At 40.2% G+C, this 26,276-nt stretch overlaps 1 protein-coding gene across 1 annotated transcript in view; it reads left to right on the forward strand.

The window, feature by feature from the left end:
• The window catches only part of LOC127579627 (coiled-coil domain-containing protein 63-like), a 67,595-nt gene that overhangs the window by 33,214 nt on the left and 8,105 nt on the right, over window positions 1–26,276 (forward strand). Inside the window, exons 4-10 of the mRNA XM_052032517.1 lie at window positions 11,589–11,778; window positions 14,401–14,523; window positions 17,676–17,857; window positions 20,259–20,416; window positions 21,946–22,169; window positions 23,787–23,861; window positions 24,367–24,559. Coding sequence (XP_051888477.1) covers window positions 11,589–11,778; window positions 14,401–14,523; window positions 17,676–17,857; window positions 20,259–20,416; window positions 21,946–22,169; window positions 23,787–23,861; window positions 24,367–24,559 — 1,145 coding nt within the window. The remainder of the gene's footprint in view (window positions 1–11,588; window positions 11,779–14,400; window positions 14,524–17,675; window positions 17,858–20,258; window positions 20,417–21,945; window positions 22,170–23,786; window positions 23,862–24,366; window positions 24,560–26,276) is intronic.

Here is a 26,276-nt window from a genome sequence, read left to right on the forward strand (position 1 = left end):
TTACCAGGATGCTGCCTGGATTGGAGAGCATGTCTTATGAGTATAGGTTGAGTGAGCTATGGCTTTTCTCTTTGGAGAGAAGGAGGATGAAAGGTGACTTGATAGAGGTGCACAAGATGATGAGAGGCATAGATCGAGTGGACAGTGAGAGACTTTTTCCCAGGGCGAAAATAGCTAACACGAGGGGACATAATTTTAAGGTGATTGGAGGAAGGTATAAGGGGGATGTCAGAGGTAAGTTTTTTACACAGAGAGTGGTGGGTGCATGGAATGCACTGCCTGCAGAGGTTGTGGGGGCAGATACATTAGGGACATTTAAGAAACTCTTAGATAGACACATGAATGATAGAGAAATGAGGGGCTATGTGGAAGGATTAGATAGATCTTAGAGCAGGACAAAACGCTGGCACAACATTGTGGGCCGAAGGGCCTGTACTGTGATGTAATGTTCTATGTTTTATGTTTCTTTTCCCTAACCTCTTCCCTAACCTTAAAAATAAAGAGAGAGGAGAGACCACAAGAATTAAATCTTGTTCCTTTAAATCTGCAGAACTATTGATGGCATCTACAGCAATGTATGTTTGATATGTCTATAATTTTCAGGACAATAGTTAGTTGCTACCTTTCAACGTAAAGATGAGCAATTGCTCTATTTATTTAGTTAAATGTATGCCTGGTAATTCCCTTTGAATATGGCTGGGAGTTATTTTAAATCACTGAAGCCCCAGTAAGTGTTTCGGAATTACATAAAATTTGTTTGAACTGTTGAAGTTAGAGTTAGTCTACAACTTTGTGGAGATTCAGTCAGGTGCCCAAAGTTTGCAAAAATATAAAATGTAACTATATTCAAAAGCTTAATGATAAAATGCATAGTTTACTGTGGAGATTGCAAAGCAAAAAGCATCTGTTGTTTTTTTCCTTTTTTTTCCAGGTGAAATCACATTTTAGCATCTATTGTATTTAATTGCTAGTTCAATAACTCTGTTTGGCAGGATCTAAAAAAAGGTTGGCAAATATTAGCCTAGATATTCTGATGCATAGCACTTCTTTTAAGCAATGCACTTTTGAAAATTGATTTATTTTCCAGGGTAGAACGTACTTGTGTCCAATACTGGGTTAATCTGCCACTCCAGTTATGCAGCTGCTCATGGTTTCCCCTTGTCAATCTGAGTTGATTGAGCACATCTTCTGCTTTGGCAGTCCCTCAGAGTCAATAACGATTTGCCTCCATTCCACTTTGGTGTGTGCTGAGGTGGTCGAAGAATCCTCTGAGGGATCCACTTGATTGCACAGGTGGGGCAGATGGTGCTTGACGGGGGAGGTGGGAGGGTAGTTGGGAACACTGCGCATTCCTTCCACTGTTTGTGTGGTCGTCGAGACTCAAGGAGCTCATTGCCTCGCTGGAGGCTCCTTCTCTGTTTTGAGAGCTCACTAGTGAGGGATACCACGAGTCAGTCAGGAATCTCAATATTTCCTCCTGCAAATCTCTTGGTGCTCAGAACAGAGTGCTTATCCTGGGAGTCTGATGTCAGACATATAAATAACGTGGCCTGTCCACTGGAGCTGTGTGAGATGCTCATATCCTTAGGACTTGGGGTATTGGGTTGGGAGAGGACACTGACAATGGATTTGGAAGGTTTTTCAATACAGCACTGGGGATTTTCAGTGCTTACTATAGGTTGCTCTTTACTCTGAAGCATACAGGAGGGAGAGGATCCCTATTGCAGCATCATGCAATTATGGAAGGTTGGCTGAGAACTTTGGTCTTCTGAATGTTTAGTGAAGGTGTCAATGACGATTTGAAACTCATGTCAAATGTTGGCATAAACAAGTGTCATTTACAAGTTTTAATTCAATGACTGAGATTGGTGTGATCTTGAGAGATAACAGATATCGATTCATCCTGTGGATTTACTCCTTCCAGTAAGGAACTTAGTGGAGGTAAGATGCAGTTTCGCGGTGAGGAAGATTGGGAAGATTGTTTGGTGCAATGGCATTGCCTCCTCACTCAACCCCATTCTGCACTGGGAGTGAGTCTGTGGAGGACCCAATAGTTAGGATCACAACTTGCATGTCATTCTCAAGCAGGTGTGGAATGGGACTGAATTTGAGAAGGATTCTCCATATCCTACAAGCCTTCTGTTGATGGATTGAGAGGACCACATTTATTTATTGGTGCTGCTCTCTACGTTTTCCTTGGATATGATATGTTTTGAAGCTCATGTCCACTCTGAATCCAATTGTGACTGTGGAAGTAGGTCTCCAACTACTGGGAGGAACCGCTGTTGAGGATTCTTGCATCAAATTTTCTCTGTAGCAAGTGGCAGGAAAACCCCTCTGTAGTTATCACATTAGGACACCTCCTTTCTTGGTCACAATTACACATCAGAAGCTCATCAAATGGCATAATTTCATATTTAAAGCATCTCTCACATCATTGTCAGGGACGTTAGTCCATGTCGGGCTGGGAATACTTGACCTTGGGCATTCCAGCATGTCCATGTTTTCATTGTGCTGCTCCTGGTTGGTAAGCCATTCACAAAAGTTCTATTGCTTACCTCTCCTCCTTTGAAGCTGACCAGAACAGAACCTGACAATCCAACCCATGCCTAATGGGACCTGACTCTATCTGTCAGGACCAGGTTGGGTTGTGTACAAGAAAAGGTTTAAGTCCTCATGCTCTTGGTGGAACAGGCTGGCTCTTTATAAATAAGTATGCTGATTTCCAGGATCAACAGTATTTCTTTTACTACAACAGAAACATGCAGAGTCTTGCTTTATTCTATTAATGTGCTGCATTCCCAGTTATGGAGCCAGGCCTGTTCACTCAGGTAAAGGCAGAAGCAGAGCTGCAGTGAGTTGCTCCGTGGGGAGCTGCCACAGCTGGCTGCTACCCGTCGCTGTGCCTTGTGCACTTACAGAGTTACCTTCCAACACGGTGAGGCTCAGGTTGCTCAGGTTGGCTGCGTGTGGCCAAAGCTTCTGTTTTCGCTGCCATGGTGATGCCATGCCCTGTGGATTGAGTGTTCCCTCATGTGTTACTATGGTGACACCATGGTCAATTGGAGAAAGGCCAGGGTGGGGGATTTGGAATGGAAAGCTGCCTGGGGATTGAAGCATTCAGGCAGGCTCTGCACTGCTTCCAAGAGGGGAACAATCTCAGTGATTACCCTTGAGCAGGTGTGGCCTTGTATGTGGGCATGGGAGTGATATTACATTGACAATCACGTGTTGTTTAGAATTTCTCTTACATGTTTTTTCATTACCAGGTATTGTTTTATTGGATAGGTGCTGCTGCCCATTTGTCTGAACTCATTCCCCACACAGCTGCAACATACAGAAGGTGATGCACGTTCTGCCTGCTTTAGTAATCGCAGTAGTGAAGTACACCCCTGCTGTATCTGCATTGCTGAGACGCAAGTGAGGAGAGCCTGGCTACCAGCCCAAGCCTGCCAGGACCTGACTATATGTGGTGGGTTTGGGTCAGGTTGAGTATCACAGATATGCTAAGTCTTCTGCCACCAGACAGCTTTGGATTGGTTGTTGTTGGGTTGGGTTTGGATCAGGTTTTAATGTTATAACCAACAGCTCTTAGACCTGAACTCCACTCATTGTCATAACTTATGTATTATTTCCTCTATCTTTATATTTTATCGATTCTTCATCATGTCTAGTGAGAAGGATTTCCTTTGTCATTTGGGATTGGAGCACATTGTAGCCAGTAATATTGCATGCTATCCATTGACCATTTTCCCAAAGTTTGATTGAATGTTATAAAGGGGAAGGAGCAAGAATGAGAATATTTGAAGTGAATACTTGTGTAAATTAAGTGGGGCACATGGAAACTGTTTCTATTGAAAAACTCTGGTGCCACAAACAACAAATTTCACATCACCTAAGTCAGTGATGATAAATCTGATTCTGATTCTCGCTCTTTTTTGGGATGTATTTTTGCTATCAAGCACCCAGCATGAACCAAATGACATTAAGGCCCTGTCAAATGCCAGATGTGCTAATCCCAGGGGTTAATGTGTGAGTTCACCCATAATTTAAAAACTTCTTTGCTAAATGGGTAACCAAGGACTGCACCTCTTCGGCTAATTCCCCCACAGACAACACAGATAAGTAAATTTGCATGAAACTATCCTCAGGTACAGCATTGTCCTACAATATCTTAGGTTGTTATGAACAATGTAAAGATAGAAAAGTATTTATCACTTTACAATCATTTAATTGTATATCATTCAGTAAACAATAATATAAGTAACAGATAAATAGTAAAGCTGGTCATATTAAACTGAGAAAGTAAGAGTAGATAATTTTTGCCTCAATGATTTTCTAATTCTGTATGTTAAAGCTGCATTTTTAGACAAAATTGTAATTAATCTCAAATATTGATCTTTTGCTAGGAAATATGTTATTCATTTAGCTTTAAGTTGAACTGAGATAAATTAGACATGGTTCATGCTCCCTTCTATTTTAATCATAGGACAGAATACAATTATACATTTCTGTTTTTGATTACTGACATGCAGTATTATGTAGTCTGACCTATAGTCTAAAGGGGGTAATTTGTATCAGAGTCTCATGTTTATTCTGGGCATCCATTTAGTTAACCTGGAACTGTATTTCATCAATAAACTTCAATTGGAATTGTCTCGGGCAATTGAAGGAACCAGGTATTGTATTCAGAAGTAAAGAGCACACAAAAGTTATGAGTGTCTTTCCATTGCCATTTTCTTAGATCTCTGCAGAGAAAAAGACAAAATAATGATAACTTTTCATTATTAAGTTGGGATCTAGCTCAGAATGATGAGAGAGAAACCTTTCCTTTTGTAATAGGAATACAAAGGAAGGGGCATCTAACAATCCTTGCTGGTGTGATTATCCATTGTAAAATTCCAATGTTTTGATATTTTTACTTAAAGAGGGCTAATGTCACACTAGTCAAAGATAAGGTACACAGATTATAAGAATTTGATAGTTTACAAGTGGAGAATAGCCAAGGGAGGAAACAGCAAGATTCTGGCTCTAAAGTCTGAGTAAAAATTACTAGATGACTGGAGGATAGAATATGATACTTCTCTTCAAAAAAAAAGGAGATAGAGATAAACCAGGGAATTAATTGGCCAGCTCTTCATACACAGTTGTCGAAAAAAACTAGTTAAGTTGCTAACCAAGATTTAATCAGGCCAGTCAGCACAGATTTCTCAAAACACAAAGTCAAAAAGTCCCTAGTTCCCATAGAATGAAAAAGCCTCATTGGATTGGTAAATTTAAAAGAAAGTATGGTTTCGGCACTACAGTATTGAGAAAATATAAGAGCAATGGAAGATCAGCTCCCTTATTCACGATAGCATTCCACCAGTTATAGTTCTAAGGCAATCATTGGAGAAAGTAGGGTTTTATGCATTAAACTTGTTCTGATTTCCTTGATGGAGATTCTTAAGATTACAAAGATTAATGATAAGGTGAGGGCATTCATTTGCTTCCAGCAGTCAGTGAACTAGTGATAAGAGAACATATGTTTCTGGTCTATGCCAAAAAAAGTGGGCGTGCTTCAGAAAGTAAATTATACTTAAAGTGGTCAGAAGCATTGTTCACAAACTCTTTTAGCAGGATTAAGTAGGAGAATGCAATATGATTTAGTAACAATTAGAGGAAAACGTTGTTCTATGATTGAAATACTCAGCGGGTCACGTAGCAATACGAATTGTTATGTAAATGGAGAAAGATTGCAGATCAACGAAGTACAGTAGGATCTATGTGTTATTGTGGATGACTGACAAACCGGCAGCAGGTAGGTTCAGCAAGTGGTTAGAAAGCAAATGGCATATTTATTGCGAGAGAGTTGAGGTTAGAAATAGGGAAGCATTCTTACAAATGTTAGGGTATTGGTGAGGTTACAGTTTGAATCCCCTTATTTAAAAAAGAATATACTAGCAATGGAGGAAGTCTAACAGAGATTCATTAGGCTAATTCCTGGGATGAGAGAGTTGTCATATCATCAGTGTCTAAAGAAATTAGAACTCTATTCTTTGGAGCTTAGAGGAATGAAGTGTGATCTTATTGAAGCATATAAGATCCTAATGGAGCATGACAGGGTCGAGGTCAAAATATGTCCACCATTGGGAGCTCCTCAGACAAGGAGACATAGTTACCAGATGTTTGGTCATTTAAAACTGAGGTATGTAGAAACTTCTTCTTACAGAGGATATTGAATCTCTGAAATTCATGTATTTAAAGAGGAGGTAAATAAATTTTTTAAAGATTTGTGAATTAAGGCTATGAAGATCAGGCACAGAGGGGGAGATGAGACCCAGCGTAGATCAGCCATGATCATACTGAATGGTGGGGCAGGCTGAGGGTGAGTGGCCTACTCTGTGAGAGAGAAGCAGGTAGTGTCAAATAGGTGACCTTCATCTGAACTGGGAAAAGTTAGAAGTTGCAGGGATGTTGTCTGGGTTATTCTTCCCTCTTTCCCTGCACTTTCTCTGCAATTTTTAGCTTGTTTCATTAAAGATATCTTTATTAGTCACATTACATCGAGACACACAGTGAAATGCATCTTTTGCATAGGGTTCTGGGGGCAGCCTGCAAGTGTCACTACACTTCCGGCACCAACATACCATGCCCAAAACTTCCTAACTGTACGTCTTTGGAATGTGGGAGAAAACTGGAGCACCCGGAGGAAACCCATGCAGACACGAGGAGAACATACAAACTCCTTACAGACAGTGGCTGGAATTGAACCCGGGTTGCTGGCACTGTAAAGTGTTACGCTAACTGCTACACTACCATGCCTGCCCTACACACTACCATTTCTAACTTTTCCCATTTCCGTAGAAAGATCATCAAACCTGAAGCATTCACATTCTCTCTCCAGAGATGCTGCCTGACTGTTGAGGATTTCTAGTGTTTTCTGTTTATTATTTCAGATTTTCAACATCTATGTTATTCTGCTTTTGGGTTATTGTTCAATGAGTTTACAAATTCAATTGAGAATAATTTGCAACTATAACTGGGTCACCTGCTTTTTTGGAGTTGAGATCGGTGTTATATTATTTCTCCGAATGTTATTTTTATTTATGTTTTACCCATTATTAACTGTGCTCGAGAGGCTGGTGACAGGCTGTCTCCTTGAACTGCTGCAACTACCTTCTCAATGGCAATAATGGATGTGCAATAAATGCTGGATTTGCCACAGACATCTGTACCCATAGTACAAATAAATTAAATATTTCCTGGAGAAAGATGCATTGCAACATTTATTTCTGAGCAGAAAAAAATGACAGATTAAAAAAAAAATTCCCTTACTTTTTAAGCACTTCAGCGATTTATCGTTTCCGACATGTTAAAAGGTTTTTAAGAGGCAATTTAAACAGGAATTACATGCTATATATGGAATTTTATTGCAACAATTAAAATTCCAACTCTCTAAAATTCAAATAAAAACACTCAAAGATTATAGGAAACAGGCTAAATAGACAACAAAACAAGCGCAGAAATAATCAGCCAGAAAGCAATTTGTCCAGGAGAAATGGACTCAACACATGTTAGAAATCTGCTTTTGCATTTCTGTATATTGCACTGTAGACAAGAAAATTGGGAAACCTTGAGGGTTTACTTTCTAAATCGGTATCAAAGGACTTTAGCACCAAATAAAGTTCCAAAGGACATTGTGCTCAGCTTGAATCAGGCAGGAATCAAGAAAAACAATTCCCATGACTGTGTGGCCAGATTCTGCTCTAACTCCATCTACAAGTTTGCAGATGATACCACCGTAGTGGGCTGTATCTCAAATAACCATGAGTTGGAGCACAAGAAGGAGATAGAGAGCTTAGTGACTTGGTGTCATGGCAACAATTTTTCCTCAATGTCAGCAAACAAAAGAACTGGTCATTGACTTAAGGAAGGTTGTGGGGGGGGGGGGGGGGGTCCTGTCTACATCAATGGTGCTCAGGTTGAGAGGTTGAGAGCTTCAAGTTCCTAAAAGTGAACATCACCAATAGCCTGTCCTGGTCCAACCACATAGATGCCACAGCCAAGAAAGCTCACCAGCGCCTCTACTTCCTCAGGAGGCTATAGAAATTTGGCATGTCCCCGTCGACCCTCATCAATTTTTATCGATGCACCATCAAAAACATCCTATCAGGATACATCACGGTTTGGTATGGCAACTGCTCTGCCCATGACCACAAGAAACTGCAAAGAGTTGTGGACACAACTCAGCATATCACAGAAACCAGCCTCCCCTCCATGGAGTCTGTCTATGCTTCTCACTGCCTTGGTAAATCTGACAACGTAACCAAAGACCCCACCCATCATGGACATTCTCTCTTCTCCCTCCTCCCATTGGGCAGAAGATACAAAAGCCTGAAAGCACGTACTACCAGGCTCAAGGACAGCCTCCATCCTGCTGTTATAAGACTATTGAACGGTTCCCTAGTACGATAAAATGGACTCTTGACCTCACAATCTACCTCATTATGACCTTGCACCTTATTGTCTACCTGAACTGCACTTTTTCTGTAGCAGTTACACTTTATTCTGCATTCTGTTATTGTTTTACCTTGTATTACATTGATACACTGTGTAATGAATTGATCTGTAGGAACGGTATGCAAGACAAGTTTTTCACTGTACCTCGGTACATGTGACAACAATAAACTAATTCCAATACCAGGTTGAAGTCCCCACTGTGATGTTTGCGCTGGAAAGTCCCAGTGCACCAAGAAGTATGCTGACTCCTGTTTTCTCTAAACAGTGTTTTGTTTTGTGTCAATCCATTAGCATGGAGTACAGGGAAAATGTAAGAGTGCTATGAAAAAAGAGGAAAAAATGTTTTTAAATTTAGTTTTGGTCTCACTAGAATTACAGTGATGTCTTTAGACTCCTGAATCCACTTAGTAGAACAATAACCTTTTATTTTTAAGTATCATAAACAAGTGTCAATTGACAGGATGCTTGGCATGGAAAGTCTTCAGGTTCAAGATCCGCTCTAGAGACTTGAGCATAAGAATCCAGACTGACACTCAAGGGCATTACTAAGTGACTATTACATGTTTATTTTTGGTATAAAACTACATTAGTGGCACTGCAATCCTTCCCAGACACCCATCACAATAACTCTGAAGTGCATTTATTGAACAGGCTTCTGTTAGGGACTGCTTGCCTCAAAGTTCCCTCCAAATAACCTTGATATTATTTAATATCCCTACAATTAATTTCAAAATGTATTTGGAGAGTTCAAGTACAATACAGACATTACACACAGTGTGACATATATGAAAGGAGACATGAGTTAGTTCTAAACTTAAAAATCAGATGCATCTTTCTCTGATGACAGGGTTTGAATTTTTCAATTGTTGTGGACACATGCAGCCAGACGATGTGAATGGGTAGCCAGGGGCAGAATACCTGGATCAGCAGAAGCACGTCTAGTAATGGGTGACCATGACCAATTTAGAGTCATTGAGACGTTGAGAGACACAGCACAGAAATGGGTCCTTCAGCCCACTGAGTCCTCACCGATCAACAAGCACTAATTTTTGCACTAATCCTACCCTAACCCATTTTACTTCCACAACATTCCCAGCAATTCCTCCTACCCACTCTGACCACCCACATCTACATACTAGGGGCAATTTATAGTGGCCAATTAACATGCACGTTATATACAGGTCCTATAGTGAGAACTATAGTAAGAGCTGGTCCACTTGGCTACCAATGTGCATGTGTTTGGGATGAGGGGGGGAAGTGGAGCACCAGAGGAAACCCTCGTGGTCACAGGGAGAACATGCAAACACCACACAGACAGCATTGGAGGAGTCAGGTTTGAACCTAGGTCAGTGGAGCTGTGAGACAGCAGCTCTGTTAAATGTGCCACTTATTTCCAATTTATTATAAAAACTGGAAGTTGTTGCTTTGGTCTAAAGCTTTTTTCAATAACATAAAACACCTGATTTTGCCAAGCAATGATAAGAATGAAAAAAACCTTGAAATGAACCGAAACTACAAACAAGAAAAATTTAAACCTGGATTATGAACTTATGAGCCTTCTCTACCTACAACTTGCTAGTACAGTCTCATAAACTAATCTAGTAATTTACTCTCTGTCCTAATATTCTGTACCTCCTAGGCATCTTTCTTTAACTGCTTGGTAAAGGTAAGATATTAAGCACAGAAAACCTAATCTAACTGTTACAAGTACAGACTAACTGCACTTTCTAATGACTGCCCTACCTTCTATTTTTGTGTATTATTCATGATCATGGGGTCTCACAGCACTCAATTAACCAGTCAAGATAAAACTCCCAGACCAGATAGTCTCCCACCATCCTACTGCCATTCAAACTGTCAAATTTGCACTCCTATGACTGTCATTGAGTTAATGATACACTGGGGTGTTCTCCAGCAAGACCATGCTATAACCCTGACCCACTCCAAATCTAGGTTCATGATTGTCCCCGGTTCTTCAACTCTGCACTTTAGCTGGCCATGTCTTCAACTGCCAGGGGCCTGAAATTCACTCCTCTGCCCCTCCAACTTTATCTTCTCCTTTAAGAGGTTCCTACAAAGAAGTCCTGCTTTTACCAACCATTTACTCATGGTTACTTATAACACCCTGTGGCACATTGTGCTTGATAACCATAGTCTGATGCAACTTGGGACACTTTATTACAGTGAAAGTGATGTATGAATACAAAGTGTTATTGTTTAGTCTTACAGAATTTAGGACAAATTTTCTGTGAAGTTCCAGGGGCAGAAGGTGTTGGTCGTGGAATAAAACGATTAGCTACAAAAATCAACTTTCGTTCCAAATGCAGAGTTTTATTCTTCTATGACACAAAAAATTCTGCAGATGCTGGAATCTGGAGCAATACACAAAAAGTGCTGGAGGAACTCAGTAGGTCAGGCAGCATCCATGGAGAGAAATAAACAGTCGACATTTCAGGCTGAGACCTTTCATCAGGACTGGAAAGGAAGAGGGCAGAAGCCAGAATAAGAAGGTGGGGGGAAGGGGAGGAGCACCAACTTTGAAGACACATCTTAATGCAACCCTTCACGACGTAATGCCATCTCTGCTCCCTTTCAGTTCCACTTAAGACCTCTGTTCGACAAGAACAAATTGTTAGCTATCTATTGGTAGGGCATTAGTTCAGGAAATTTCATTATGCCCACAGAATGCTGCAGTTCTTGGTGAATGTACAGCCCAAGTGCTGGGAAATCAAGAGGAGTCTGTGCTCCACCACTGGCTACAGAGACAGTGGCACAGTGCAGATATCCCAAGGGCTCGAACAGAATGGCAGACTTCACCCTGCCGTCAGAAGTCACAAACCTCCACCCAAATAAGTAGGATTTCCCTTGCTGAGTGTGATTGCTTTTATTTGCATTAATTTGCCTTTTTGACAAGGTAGCAATAAAAAGAAAACCCAATGAACCAGCTCTCACATACAGAAATGGACCTGTATATAACATGATGCAGTAGGTCCAGAAGACCCACACAAGAAGGTTTGTATGTGTCCTGGGTGGTAAAATGGAGTTCTTCTTTCCAAAATACCTTTGGACCTTTATGTTTTTTGCAGACGAGAACTAAATCAATTGCAGCATGAACATGAATCTCTGGCGACAAACATGGCCCTTCTCATATCCCCTCAGAAGATACGGAAGGATATTAATGATTCAACACAGATAAAGACATTGATACAAACCAAAGAGCAGTATGACTGCCTTGCTGAACAGGAAAAGAATCTGATTGCTAAACTTGATGCTCAGGTATTTTTCTGGAATGTAGAATGCATTGTTGAAGTAATGTTTCAAGGTTTAGAAATGTGAAAATTCGTGTAAAAATAGTGGATCCACTGGTTAATGAGTGAAACAGAATTAATTTCAAGTTTTCTTTAGATGATTCTGCATTACGTTGGATCTTTGATGCAAGGTATCATGGATTAAAAAGACTGTCCTAAAAATGTTGTTAAAAATCTTATCTAAAAACAGAAAATGTTTGAAATAAGTGGCAGATCAGGCATCAAATGAAGGAGAAAAAATCATGAATATTTCAAGTGAGTATTTTTAAAGAGGTGAAGATTTTGATGAAGGTGAATCGAACTTTTCTTTATAAATAGGGAATAATTTTATTACATACAGGAAAGAACTTTTACTTCTTATTGTGTATTGCTGACTTAAAAGAAATAAAAATTCATGAAAGCAACATTGGTTTCTAAATTTTGCTGAATTTCCAGTACTGGTCAATCCAACATAAAGAGAGAACACACTTTGCAGTGTATTATGAAACATAGAAGTAGATTGCAAGCACTTCTACATGTTTGTAATAAGGAAAAGAATAGAAAACATTACTGTGGGGCCCTTATAGACTGAGGTAGGAGAGATTATATTAGGGAATAAGGAAACAAATCTTCTATCCCTGTCTTCGTGAAAGATGCCACAAATAGCTCCCAGAAATGGCGGAGGACTGCAAGTCTGGATGAACTGCACAGCTCAAAGGAATTATCCATAATGAGAAAACCAGTGTTGGAGAAAGTAATCGGACTGAAAGCCAATAAGTTCCCACGTCCAGATGATCGGCATCTTACAGTTTTGAAGGAGATAATGGAAGCATTTGTTGTCCTCTTCAGCAGTTCCACATATTCTATAATGGTTTCCACAGATAAAAAGGTGACAAAAGAGGTCGGCCATTCAAGACTCAGATGAGAAGTAATTTCTTCACCCAGAGGGTAGTGAACCTTAGGAGAACTGTGGAGGCTCAGTCGCTGACTACATTCAAGACAGAGACTGATAAACTTTTAGATTTTAAGGGAACCGAAGGATTCAGGGTTAGTTTAGGAAAGTGCCACTGGGGTACAAGATCAGTCATGATCTTCTTAAATGGGGACAGCTACAAGGTTCTGAATGGTCTCCTTTTCCTTCTGTTTCTCATGTTTGTCATTATAAAACAACAAATGGTCTAACCTTTTTTTTTAACCTGTTGACAAAAAATGTAACAAGTTATTTAACCTGTTATTTTGGAATAATTACTGGAACATTGCAGTCTGCCAGTGTTAACAGGGATAGGCCTAGAATTCAAATTGTGCGACTTCAAACAAATCAGGTACCGTACAGTTGGAAATCAGATGAACCCAGTGGAGAGCAAATCCACGCACATTTCTAGGTATCCTGTTGTCTTGAAATTTGTCTCCTTTTGTTGTGTCACTAGTGTCTGTGTGCCTGGGAAAGCAAGAAATTAGTGGAAGATTATTGACCTGAAAACTTAACAAAACTCCGGTGATGTGTGACCTGCTGAATATCTCCAGCATTTCCTGTCTTTACTTATACAGTATGTGTCTCTGACTGCTTTGCTCTTGTTGGTCAAGGCTGAGGTCATGGTCAGTCTCTGCTTCCTGCCCTCGATCATTCCAGACTGCTGCTAATCACAGGCTGCTGCTCATTGCTGCATTAGGAAGTTCACCCAAACTCCATCTTCATGGGGAGTAGATCCACTTAGTTTTCCATCAGCCCACGGCAGCAGGCAGAGTGGGAATGGGTACTAGTCTGCACTGAAGGCTTTCCCAAAGTACACTCATTTACAGGCTGCTCCCATGTCTTTCATGAGGAAAAATCTAGTTTATAATATATTGATTACTAAAATGATTCTGTTAAGAATTTTCTTTAAGAAGTCTGTTTTCAGGCCATTATTATCTCCCTGAGATATGCAGAGGGAGTGAGGGGTGCCTGCTACTCTCAGGTAGTTGTTTCTCCCCACACCCTCTACCCCAATTCTGACCCCTTATGTTCCTTCTGCTCAACTTCATGCAGCTGTACGGCCTAAGCTTTGAATTTAAACTACCCCTTCATTGGTCTAAAATAAATCAATGGTGTTTTAATGATATTTTATTTTTTATAAAGATTAATAAGAAGCAAGCTTGTCCCTCTCTATTCCTGTTGATCTATATTTGTATAGGGTTGAAGTGCAGGCTTGATTTTAATCTCTTATCTGCTGCTCTGAAAACATTACTGAAGGCCCAACCTCCTTGTTCTCTGTGAGAAGTTGCATTGCTTAATGTCTGACAAGAGTAGCACAAGTCTGCTACTCACAAGTATTGGTGTTCAAAGCTGAATCCCACCATCAACATGTACCATTCCATTGTGCCATTTGATGATATTCTCCATTTAATGGTCTAATGTGTGCACATAAGCTGCATCCCATTCATTTGCCTAATCACTATATTTCATGTTCAGCAATGTGAAAGAAAATATTTGATTTCTCATCCTTTATCAGTATATCTGCTCTTATTAAAAATACCCTTATTCTGTGGAAATATTTGCTGCCTGGCTCACCCTATATAAAAGAATCAAGAATGCTTACAAGCAGTTACATGTCAGATTACTATTACTGTGCAGATAAAAGACCAAGAAGAAAAAATTATTAAGCACAAGATGTCCACTGGCGGTATAAGGAGTGTTCACCAACGACGAAGACATTTGCAGAAACAAATACAAACTTTGGAGAATCAACTAAACTTGGTAAGTTGGTGTTAATATAATGAGGAAAACTGTTATTATTGAAACAACCCTAATGTTTTAAGGAATCATAACAATAAGTTTTGGCTGCTAGCAACTCCTGCATTTCGTTTCGTTCTGATACACATCTGAACATTAGTTGATGCATGTGATGTAGGTTGGATGTGATATAGTATTGCTTTGTTTCTGTGGGACAGAAGGAAGAAAGTTGAGTCAATAGTTGAATGAAAATGTCTTGTTATTGTCCTTCCTGGTGTGCCCAATGTTGCCAGCAGTTCTTGAGAGGACCCTGGGACTCTTGGTTTGACTAAACTGGGAACAAATTAACAAAATAAAGGTAGGGAAGAGGGTGGAGCTGCAAGGCTTAAACATAGGTGAGAGCAAATTCAGTCTTACTGCAATACGTGTGACCCCTGGTGGTTGCATTCCTAGAAAACGGACTGTATCACAATTTTCCATAACAGAAAGCTGCCTCAGTTGTTCATGTGTCAAGAAGTGCAAATTGATAAAGAAAACAAATTTTGTGTTTTTTTTCACATAAACTTCATAACAGTAAGCTTCTATTCTGTATCCCAGATGTTTTGGTAGTGATTTGTGAAATCTGTGAGGGCAAATTTCCATAACACGAGGGTCACCTGTATTGAACTCTGCAAGTGGTGGAGAGCTCCAGCCTTTGAACCTGTGATCCCCAATGACTGACACTCTTTGGATTTGGCCCAGAGCTTCTGAAAATTTATGAAAAATGACTGGGCACGTGGGTCTTTACAGTGAACTCCGGACCACCTGACCACAGGGCCTGGGCTCAAGCACAGGACCCAGGGCTTGTCAGGCATCTAGACTGGGTGTGTTCATTTGGGTGTGTTTGCTCTGCCATGAAATGTAGGTGCCTGTAAAACTAACATAGAGTGAAAAAGAATTTCCCCTAAAGTCCTAAAATACACCGACAAACATGACAAAGTGTCCAACAATTTCTTGCATTCAATAAATAATGTAAACATTGCAAAACATTCTTCCTATGGCACTTGTACCCACAACTGAAGAGCTGCACTTGTTGCCTTTAAATAAATAGAAACGAAAAATGATGTTTTGTACAAAGGGTGAGACCTTGGTGAGGCTGGTACAGGAAATGGGTGCAACTGCTGCAGCCCACTGCCAGTGGGGGCTGATATTATTGAATGGTACAACTAAAACAGCTTGGATTTTCTGGTCTGGAATATTAAGCCATTGTTTCTGTGTTGTTGGCCTAGGCCCTAGTAACAAAGACATTTTATTGGCAGCAATAAAAGGAAATTAAAAAAAGCTTTTGCAGGCTGAGGTATGATCTCATTCGGTATGTCTACATATAAGAGGTAACTTAGCTGGTTGTGGAAAGTGAATGGGCAAGAATACAGGTTGCCAAATCAAAACATTAAAAATATTTATAGATCTTTAAATTTATTGTCATGCCTGGGTCAGCTGTGTAACGTTCATAGAATATATTTTCAGATCAATAGTTCATTCTTTGTTAGTTGGTTTTGTCACGTCTAATTGCTTGATGTACAAAAATTTTAGCTTTTGGTAAATCTCAACTTGGGTTAGAAGACTGTGGGTTCAGGGGGCTTAAACAAATCAGATATGGCTGAGGGGATGGTGCAACATGGGAAATGGCAACATTTGGATGAAACATTAAACATCCAAATTCATGGAGACTTTGTTTCCCTATTCAAACGAGAGCAGGGAATTCTCCTTACAGTGATTATGGGTTGCAGAATACTCTGAGGGCATATGAATGGGCATGAAAGTTGCTTTATAAATATGGAACTATTCTCTTGTTATTCCCGATGACAAACATAGTGTTCCCAGGGACTCACTCTAATTTTCCTTCCCCACTCTAAATCTATTTCTTCCTTGATACCTTCCTCCATATTGCATCACCCCAAACTTTTCCACCCCCAGGAATGATATTTTTTCATCTTCCACACACTAACATGAGAGTTTCTAAAGGATCCATCCTTCCTCATCTGTACACTACTTCATTAAGTCATCCATTGATATAGGATGAGCCTTTATGTGGACACCCAGCTTCACTTCGCCATCAACCACTACCCTATTCAATATCTGACTGCTGAGCCAGCTTATTCTCCAAGGGAAGTGCAGACCATGCACAACTCATAAGCTCCTGATTTTATTCCCTTTCTGAGCCACACAGTGCAGCTGAAGCAACCTTGGTGAACTTGTGCCATTTCTTGAACTGGGAATTGAGTTTCAAATTTCTATTTATCACCAAATCCTTACATCCACTTGAATAAATATCGCCAGCATTCACTCCCAATTAGTTACAACTGCAGTCAAAACTCTCATCAATGCTTTTAGTTCTAACATGTCAGTGTAGTCCATGCCAGCATTTGATCCTGCACCACCCACACATCTAAGTTACTTAAAACCTGCCACTTAAGCTGAGTTCACCCTCATGTGTTCTCCCCAACCTACCTTTGACTTCCAGTACATTGAATTTAAAATCCTCAGACTCACATTAAATCTAAGCTCTTCCCACCCCTTAGACTAAGAAATTCCTGAGGTGTCTTGCTCATATCACTTAGCCTTCCAACGTAGTCATTATCTTCATCCCTACCCTCTTTGCACACCCCTCAGCCAGGCTCACCCCTCAGTCCCCTCAGGTAGATCATTCACAATTTCTTCAGTAAACTCATCTGCTTCTTTTGCCTGTGTGGGCCTTGAAACTCCATCTTTAACCAAGTGTTCGGTCAAGTCTCCTACCACTGCTTGGTTCCCATTTGGAAAAGTAAAATAGCCTTTGTATGATAACATGAGATGTGATATTAAAAGCAAGCTGTTATTATTGAGCAACAATTCTATTTCTGGTTCATCTTTGCTCTAATGAAATGTTACAGAGCTCACAAAACTAAGCTTATAAGTCACAATATATGTAAACATGGAAGAAGAAAGAGCCTTTAGTCCCATAACTCAACAAACATTAACGAGTTCACTTGCTCGAGCTCAGCTGTTGTTAACTGCTATAAAAGTGTGCAAAAAAATTAACAGAGTATGGAATAATCAAAAATCCAGTCAGTGATCAATTTCCACCTCGTATAATTATCCCATTGCAATAATTATTTCAGAAAATGTCTTATAATTCTTGACAAATTCTCTTTCAGGCAACTATAAAGTTTAACACAATACTGACTGAAAATTGCAAGCTCCGTGAAGAAATTAATGTCCTGAGAGTTAATAAAGAGATTTACATTAAACTATATAACAAACTCAGTGCAAAATTACAAGAACAAAAGAAAATAATGAAAGATATTGTTGAGGAGTCTATACAAGCTTATGACCAACGGTGAGTATTCATCTAATCAATACCAGATTAAGAAGGTAAATCGGCATGGTGAAATCTATGGAACTACATGGATTTTTAAATAGCTGTACCTATCATGCAAAACTGAAGGGCAATTCATTCTTTCAAGCATCAAGATAAAGGTTTTCACGGAGATAGAGGTTTTCACAGGCACGTCAATGCTGAAATGGCAAATTTGGCCAGTGGTGCCAATCTGAATTATATTAATATTTCTTTCACACTTGGCAGAAAAGAGATGAAAATTCAAGCATGGAAACAACATTGCTGGTTCATTGCTTCAGAGGAAATGATCAACAGAAAAGGGCACCCAACACATGACTTAAAAGATATTACATATTTGAACATCTTACTACCTGTGTATGGCTTTGGTCTTCTACGTAAGAGTGGATATACCTGCCTTGAAGGCAATGAGAGAGGGTTCACAAAATTGATTCCTGAGATAAAGGGGTTATTGGCAAGGAAAGGTTGATTAGATTGGGCCGATACTGTCTGGAGTTTAGAAGACTGATGATGTTATTGAAACATAAACCATTCTGAAGAGGCTTGACCTGGTGGATCCTTGAGGATGTTTCACTACTGGGATAATTTAGAAGTTGGGGGCATTTTCTCTGGAGCTGGGAGATGAGATGGAATTTATTCTTTCAATAGGTTGTGAACCTCCTGGATTTCTCGATCCAGCCTCTGGGGATGATGAGACATTAGGAATGTGCAAGGCTGAGGTAGATGAATTTTGGATCTACCAGGGAATCAAGAGTTATAAGAATGAGCTGGAAGTGGATTTGAGACCAAAGCTTAGATCAACCATGATCTTGTTGAAAGGCTGCTCCAGTTTGTTGTGTTCACAGGCCCTTGTTGTCCTGGCAAGGGTCGAGGTTCAAGCTCTTGACTGTGGAAACGTTTCTGTTATTTTTTTCATTTTGAATCTGCTTAAAGGTCATCCCTTCTGGGATTCCAAAGCATAATAATGAATCTCTTCTCCTCTTCATACACCAACTACTCTGATAAATAAAGAGCATTGAATGTAGTTATTTTGCACTTCAATTTTTACCCCTGATCTTCGGCAGGTGCTGCCACTCATGGAATGTGCCTCTGCCGGAACAAGCTTGTAACTTTTACTTTGTACGTAGTCACTTGTCAGGCACTGCCTGTGGTCAGCATGGAAAGAAGTTATGAGAACATTGGGAATGAGGCACCTGGTGTCTAACTCCTGCCTGGAAAATACCACCAGCAGTGTCCCCACAGCATCCTTTAAATTCACTGAAAGGATGAGTGAATCAATGTCAAGGTCTTCTCCCAGTGTTGAGGCGCCAATTACAAAGGCATTGATGGGCAGACCATGTTGTTTACACCCAGCACCAGACTCCCAGATAGACATTCTGTTCCAAACACTGTCATGGGAAGAGATGAGCAGGTGGACGGAGGAAAAGATTCAAGGCTCAAAGTTTCCTTGAAGAAACGCAACATCCCTACTGACTCCTGGCAATCTCTGGCTCATGGCCACTCAAAGTTCAGAAGAAACATTCCATATGGTGTTGAGAATCTCAAGGCCATGCATCAGGAGCACGCATCAAGAGACCCCTTGTAAGCAGTGGAAGGTGTGGACCACCTCATTAACATCCACCCAAATGGTCCATCAGCCACCTCCTGCCCCACTGTCTGCAGTTCCCACCTTGGCCTCATCAGCCAGCCCCCAGAACCCACACAACCAGAGTGGTGGTAAGTTAGGTTCGTGAGGTTCTGTCTAAGGAGAAGAGTACCTTGATATATGAATGATTTGCAGTGACCAAGGGCACTCAACCATTCATCTTCTGAGCTTCGTCCACCAGTTGGTCCTGATCGAGGGAATCTGTGCTTTGTGCAGCTCAGTAGCACACCATTTGCATTTCCAACGCTGCCACTGGGGGGAGTCTGAATGTAGAGGCACAGAGGATGATTCCTGTTCTGAGCTGAACTGAGAAAGGTGACAATTTACTTTCATCTACATACCTGCTGGCCAACGTCAGGAACCAGGTTGCATTGCCACCTATAAAACTTAAAATTGCTGGTGTAACCAGTGGGAAACTTTTATAGAAAAGGTCTTTTCTTGCAGGTAAAAAGCTTTTGCCTTATTTTTTGAAAGGAAAATATTCAGGGTACACCAAATCAGAAAAGCTGCCTGACCTTCCTAATGTGACTTCCCAATGGTGCCCATGGAAAGGACAGATCTCCTTGCCAGGTGTGCTGTGTTGAACCTGGAGTAAAAAATTGCAACAACAGCAATGCCACTCAAACCTGGACTATGCATTGTTGTTCAATAACTCATAACCTGCTTTTTTTTAGATGTTCAAAAATGTTCCAAATGTTTCAGATGTTCCAAAAATAAGTTAATCTTTCTCTTTCCCAGGATGGAGGCAGAAACAAGGATAAATGCCGTGAAAGAACGAAGTGCTAAAGACATTCTACTGTATAACACAGAGATAAAGGAACTAATGCGTATTATTGATCATGAGTCAAGACTTAAGGACTTTATGCTGATTAAATTTCGACAGTTTACAAAAGAAGGTAGACTAGTAAAGCTGAAAGTTTTTATTTGCTAAAATAAGATGAGGTTTAATATCCAATATCTGAAGCGGTAGAGCATTCTTTCTAATCAGTGCCTAATTCTTTGCTAATTTTGCTTATGGATTGTGGACAATTCTGGCTGGATCTGTCATCCTAAGTAAGTTGTGATGGGTTTTCTTTCATAAAGCTACAGTCCTTGTGCCAAATGTGTACCACAATGGTGTTGGGAATCCCAGAGTACAGATGGAGTTATATATGTCTGTGTCAGAGAGGTGTAACTTGGAAGTGAGGTTAATGGAGACATAAGAGACTGCGGATGCTAGTCATCTGGAGCAACACACAAAGGAGCTGGAGGAACTTAGCGGGTCAGGCAGCATCTATGGAGGGAAATGGACAGTCGATGTTTTGGGTCGAGACCCTTCATGTGGACTGGAAAGAAAGAGGGGAGGTAACCAGTATAAAAAGGTGAAGGGAAGGGGTGCATACAGATGAGGGGGGTGATAGGTAGATTGAGGGCAGGGGAGAGAGTGGGAATGATGTCAGAAGCTGGGAGCGACAAAGGGCTGAAGATGATGGAATCTGATAGGAGGGGACGGTGGAGTAAAGGGAGGTGGGGAGGGGAACTGGTGGGAGGAGTGTGTGGGTGATGGGCAGATGGAGACGGCGGGGGGGGGAAAGAGATGGGGTGATGGGTGCCTGTTGGAGAGAGAGTAAAGATAAAAGAGGAAAAGGGACAGAGAGGGAGTGGTTATCGGAAGTTTGAGAATTCAACATTCATGTTGCCAGGTTGGAGACTGCCCAGGTGGACTATGAGGTGCTGGTAATGGTTTCCAGGTGACTTCACTGCTCTTGTCCGTCTCAGTGCTCAGGATAGCCAGGGAGGGAGATGCTGTTGAAGTAACCTCTAAGTCTTTGCAGGTTACAAACAATATAGCCAGAGTGTGCAGAAGATGCAGAGGTGAATCTTGAATCTACAGTTAAAGCACAATAAGGTATGGTATTTTAGCTTCTGTCTAATGTATGTTTAACGCTCTTTGCTTGTCGCACAAAGGGTTGGGTGATGAGCAACTCTGTAAACTTGTTTACACATCTACTTATTTACATGAGGAGAGCCTTTGGTGTGTGAATGGTGCCACAGGTTACAATGATGAAGCTATACCTTTTATTTAAATACTTGATAATTGTACCATTTATTTTTGTTTCAGGATCATAATTTGTGAACGTTCCATCCAGGGGTTACATGGGTGTTGTGGAGCAGGAGGAGCTTCAGCCTGCATCTGGCTACACTTTACAGTCATCTGGCAGTGCTAGACACTGACATTTTTTACACTAGAAATAGAAATGTTTTATTCCACAAACACCCTTAACCATTACCTTTGACTGCAAAATAATTACGGAATTATTTTAAATAAATGTAAGCCAGGAAATTTACTCAGAAGTGAAAATTCACATTTGTGCAAATGGATCTCAATAAATAAGCACACAAATGGAAAATCTAATTTAAAAACATATTTTACTGCATTTTTTAGATCAATCTCAGGATAAAATTGGTAAGAAAACCGCTCAGGAAATTGAATATGAGGCGTATGAAGAAGTATATAATCAACTTAAACATCTGACTGGCAGAGACAACCTTTACAGTTTGGGCAATGAGTTTATTGCCACGGAGGAGAAAAATTATGCACTATTTAATTTTATAAATGAAATCAACATTCAATTGGAACAAAAGCAAGAGAAGATACAGAATATTAAGGTTTGTAAAGTATTGCAGCATAAGATTCCTTCATTGCTATGAAGAAAGCACCCCTTTGCACAGGTTTCCTTTATCAGATCCAGGCTTGCTCTTTCCACATCATTAGCAATTTAAATTTATTATAGATTTTGTTTTGGAATTTTTGTTCCACAGAAATATTGCAGTTGCATGTGGTCTAGAATTTGTAGGTTAGATCATCAATGGATTATGAGTGCAAAAAGGTTTGTCAGTTGGTAATCTTTATGCTTACTGAAGACAAGCTTGGTAAAGAGTCACTGTTTAACACTGAGATGAATATTATTCTGAATTTGATAGGACGGGTGAGGGAGCAGCATTGTATCACGCCCCAATCCTGTCCAGTTTCTAGCAGCCTTTATTTTAAAATTAAACCTCTAATCCACTTAATGGAAAGTACCAAACACAAGTAGTTTGATAAAAGCCTCCCATGGTAGAGTAGGTCTCAGATTTGATATTTGGTCTTGCTGAATACAATACACCTTTATCGTTATCTAAATGATAAACTGAGTTTTTCTGAGCACCCTTATGAATTTTTATAAAAGTAAATGTTACAGCAGAAATCTGAAGAATATGACCCAGAAGCATATTTATTGCACAATTCAATAACGTTACCTCTGAAAATCTGTCACAGAATGAAGTTCACTTCAGGAAGTCCACAACCTTCCTTTCAGGTTCTCCACGCCTCTGACGATTGATGCAGAGATACACCGGGACATGTGCACTGGCATCCAATAGAGACCACTTCCATTATTTTAATTTATGTTATACATTACACTTCTACAATGAGGCCACTCTTGCAGAAACAAGCCCTCACCGCACATGTTTTCTTGTAACTTAAAGAGGCATTGCCTGAGCAGCAGATCTGCCTTTGGAGCCTTCATCAGTCATGAAACACAGCAGCACAGAATCACAACTCCAGCGCAGCCCTTCCCAACTTTCTTCTGGTCATGACCCCATGCAAGATATATTGCAAGCCTGTAATGATGCAGTCAGTATTCAGGTAACATGTCATAAATATCCATTACTGTCTTTCTACTGTAAGTAAGTGAATGGATCAATATTGAATAGACAAGAATAGACATTGAATAGACAAGAGGCACAGTGATGATAATGACCTTCAAAGTGAAAAGAACCAAACTAGTATTACACTGTCAATGGTCATTGCAACCCCACTTATAAAGTTAGTAACACCAAATTGGATCTCGACTGAAACGTTGAGGACTGCTTTCCCAGCAACTGACTATGATGAGGCCCCACCTCCCTTGTGATGATCCTCCCCAGTGCCCTAACTTGAGTGTTGAGGCGCAGTTGATGGCCTGACTCTCCTTTCTTCCAATGATCCACAAAACAGACCCATGAGCAATACCTTTGAGTACAATAAACCTTGGATATCATGTGCAATAGAATTTTGCAGCAGCAGGCCCTCTAGGAAAGCATTTCATTGCCCATCATATTGCAAATATTACAATGCTTTCCAGGCACCAAAGCATTTCCAAGCAACAAAAGTAAATTATGGTGTATTTTCCTTATCCTGATTTTTGGACCAAGAATGTTTGATATTATTCATTTCACCAATAATTTTCCATTTTAAATGTGCAGGATGAAATATTACAAATACAAAACCAACGTGGCCAAAGTGAGGCAGAGATGCACAGACTCATAAAGGAGCTAGAGGTAAGAATGTTCTAGAATGTAATTAAAACACGTTGAGATGTTTTACTCATTAACAGGATTTGGACATTACTGACAAGACCAACATTAATTGCCTTGAAGGTATGGGTTGATAGCCTCCTTGAGTGAGTTGAAAAGTACACAAAAGTAGTTTGATATGGTGATAATACCCCCAGAGTATTGTAATGAACGGCATCAAAAGCACATGAGATGTATAAGAGAGAACAATTACTAAAAATGGAGAGAGAGAGGGGAAACTAGTTCTGTCATTTGAAGGAACAAATGGATGTATGTACATTGGACTGTTGAATTTAATAATATTATGGGAGCTCATTCGTATGTACAGGTGTCCATAGGTCAGGCATTTGTAACCCAGGGACGGCCTGTAAAAGTGCGTTTCAGATTCTGTTTCTGATAATGAAAAGCATATTTTACACTTGATTTTACCTTCCCTTTTCATTGATTCTTTGACAAGTTGTAAACTAAAAACATGTTGTCTTTTCTGCAGCGAGCTCTTGAAAGTACAACCCAACAGACAAATAAGTATGAAAGGATGTATACACACGTTAGCAAAACCTTGGATCAGCTGAAATCCAGCGTAGAATCCCTTGCCAAGAAAATACACTGTGATTTAACACCAATCCAACAGAAATTGTGTGGTAATGAGGGCATCTTAAATTTCAATGCACTGGATTATTTAGGTGAGTGCTATTGATCAGAAACAGGAAAGAGATTTGACTGGAAGATTGGGAACATGGTTCCCAAACTAAACAGTAAGCCATTAACATTAAGGTGTTATGAGGGCAGCGGGAGAAACATTTGGTTAAGGAGGACAACCACTGAATTGACTCACAGCAGATGTGTATCAAAAATGTTATTTTTAAATTTAAAAGAAAACTGAGCAAATTTAATTGTTTAAATGTAAACATCAAGATATCCATGCTCAGTGCATCCCAGAATGTTGTGAATTCCTGATGACTTCCATAATGAGACAATGGAAATTCTATCAGTTTCTGTACACTGGAAACAGCTCTGATTAGTCCAATTTCCAATTCTAGAAATAGAGTATTCTGCGCAGAAAGTTAAGGCCCACAATTTTTTCAAATGGATGGTAACTTCTTCAACTGCAAGGACCATTGTAAGTAATAAAAAGAATGTTTGTCATTTTGGTACAGTTTTGGCAAGAATCTGCCTCCTGGAATGAATGCAGCATATTGTTGATTGAGTCTGAATCACCACATTGTCATCATTTCAAAGACTAGTTCTCCCAGGTTGTACTGGAGTCTTTGGCTGAGACATTTAATGGGTTCAATGATCTTAATATTTATTTGTAAGGTAAGGACTATGACATTTTCATCATTCACAATGTGCTGAAAAGCAACGTAACTACATTCTACCATTACTTTCTGTTACTGTCGATGATGAAATGTCAGTCCTGATAATGAAAGATGTAATGTGACTCACCTCTGACACTCGAGATCTACATTGCGTAAGTCAGGACAGAGTGTGAAGGAATATTCTGCACTTGCCCAGATGAGTGTAGCTCCAACATTACTCAAGAAATTGACACCACCCAGGACAAGGCAACCCACTTGATTGGCACCGGCATCCTAAATACCCACCCCTTTTACCACCAGCACACTGTGGCCTCGTGCATCATCTGCAAACTGTACAGCAGCAACTTGCTGAGGTCTGTTCAACAACATCTCCCAAACCTACAATCTTTTTCCCATAGAATGATGCAGCTCTCCTCCAAATAACTCATATGCCACTCATTAGGTATATTGCCGTTCCTTCATCATTGATGTGTCTAAATGCTGGAAAACAATTTTAAACAATACCTTCTCCAGATGAGCTGCAATGGCTCAAGGTTAATTAGAGATGGCTAATAAATCTTGGCCTTGCCAGTGACACCAAGATCTGGTAAATGAATAGAGACAAATTAGTGGTAACGAATGGGAAAGGCAAACTTCCTTCATATAAAACTGATTCAGGTTTTGTCACCCAATACAATGCTGATCAAACTAGAAGCATAGTCTGCACTGAACTTTGCACACATGGTGATATTCTAGCTGATAATTGGGGTGTTGTTAATGTTGAAAGCTGTTGCTTGAAGCACCGGTGTAGTTTGTTTTTAAACGAAAAGGTTGTCCACTACCATCAAGAGAGAGAGAGCCTCCACAGATGGCAGAGCTGCTGAGCTCAAAAGTTGAGTGTACTCTACTTTTACTTGTTAATCCCCATAAATTGAATGGAAGCACATCACCCAACAGTGGCATGGTCTTGTTACTAGGTGCATTGCCATTTGCCATCTGACCTATTGCTGAACCTGCATTTTCTTCGTCTTCATTTGGAGACATCCAAGATGACTGAGCAGCCACTAAAGAGCAAGCCCATCCACCTTTCAAACACTACCAC

Source organism: Pristis pectinata, chromosome 17 (assembly GCF_009764475.1).
Source record: "Pristis pectinata isolate sPriPec2 chromosome 17, sPriPec2.1.pri, whole genome shotgun sequence".
NCBI classification, from domain to species: Eukaryota; Metazoa; Chordata; class Chondrichthyes; order Rhinopristiformes; family Pristidae; genus Pristis; species Pristis pectinata.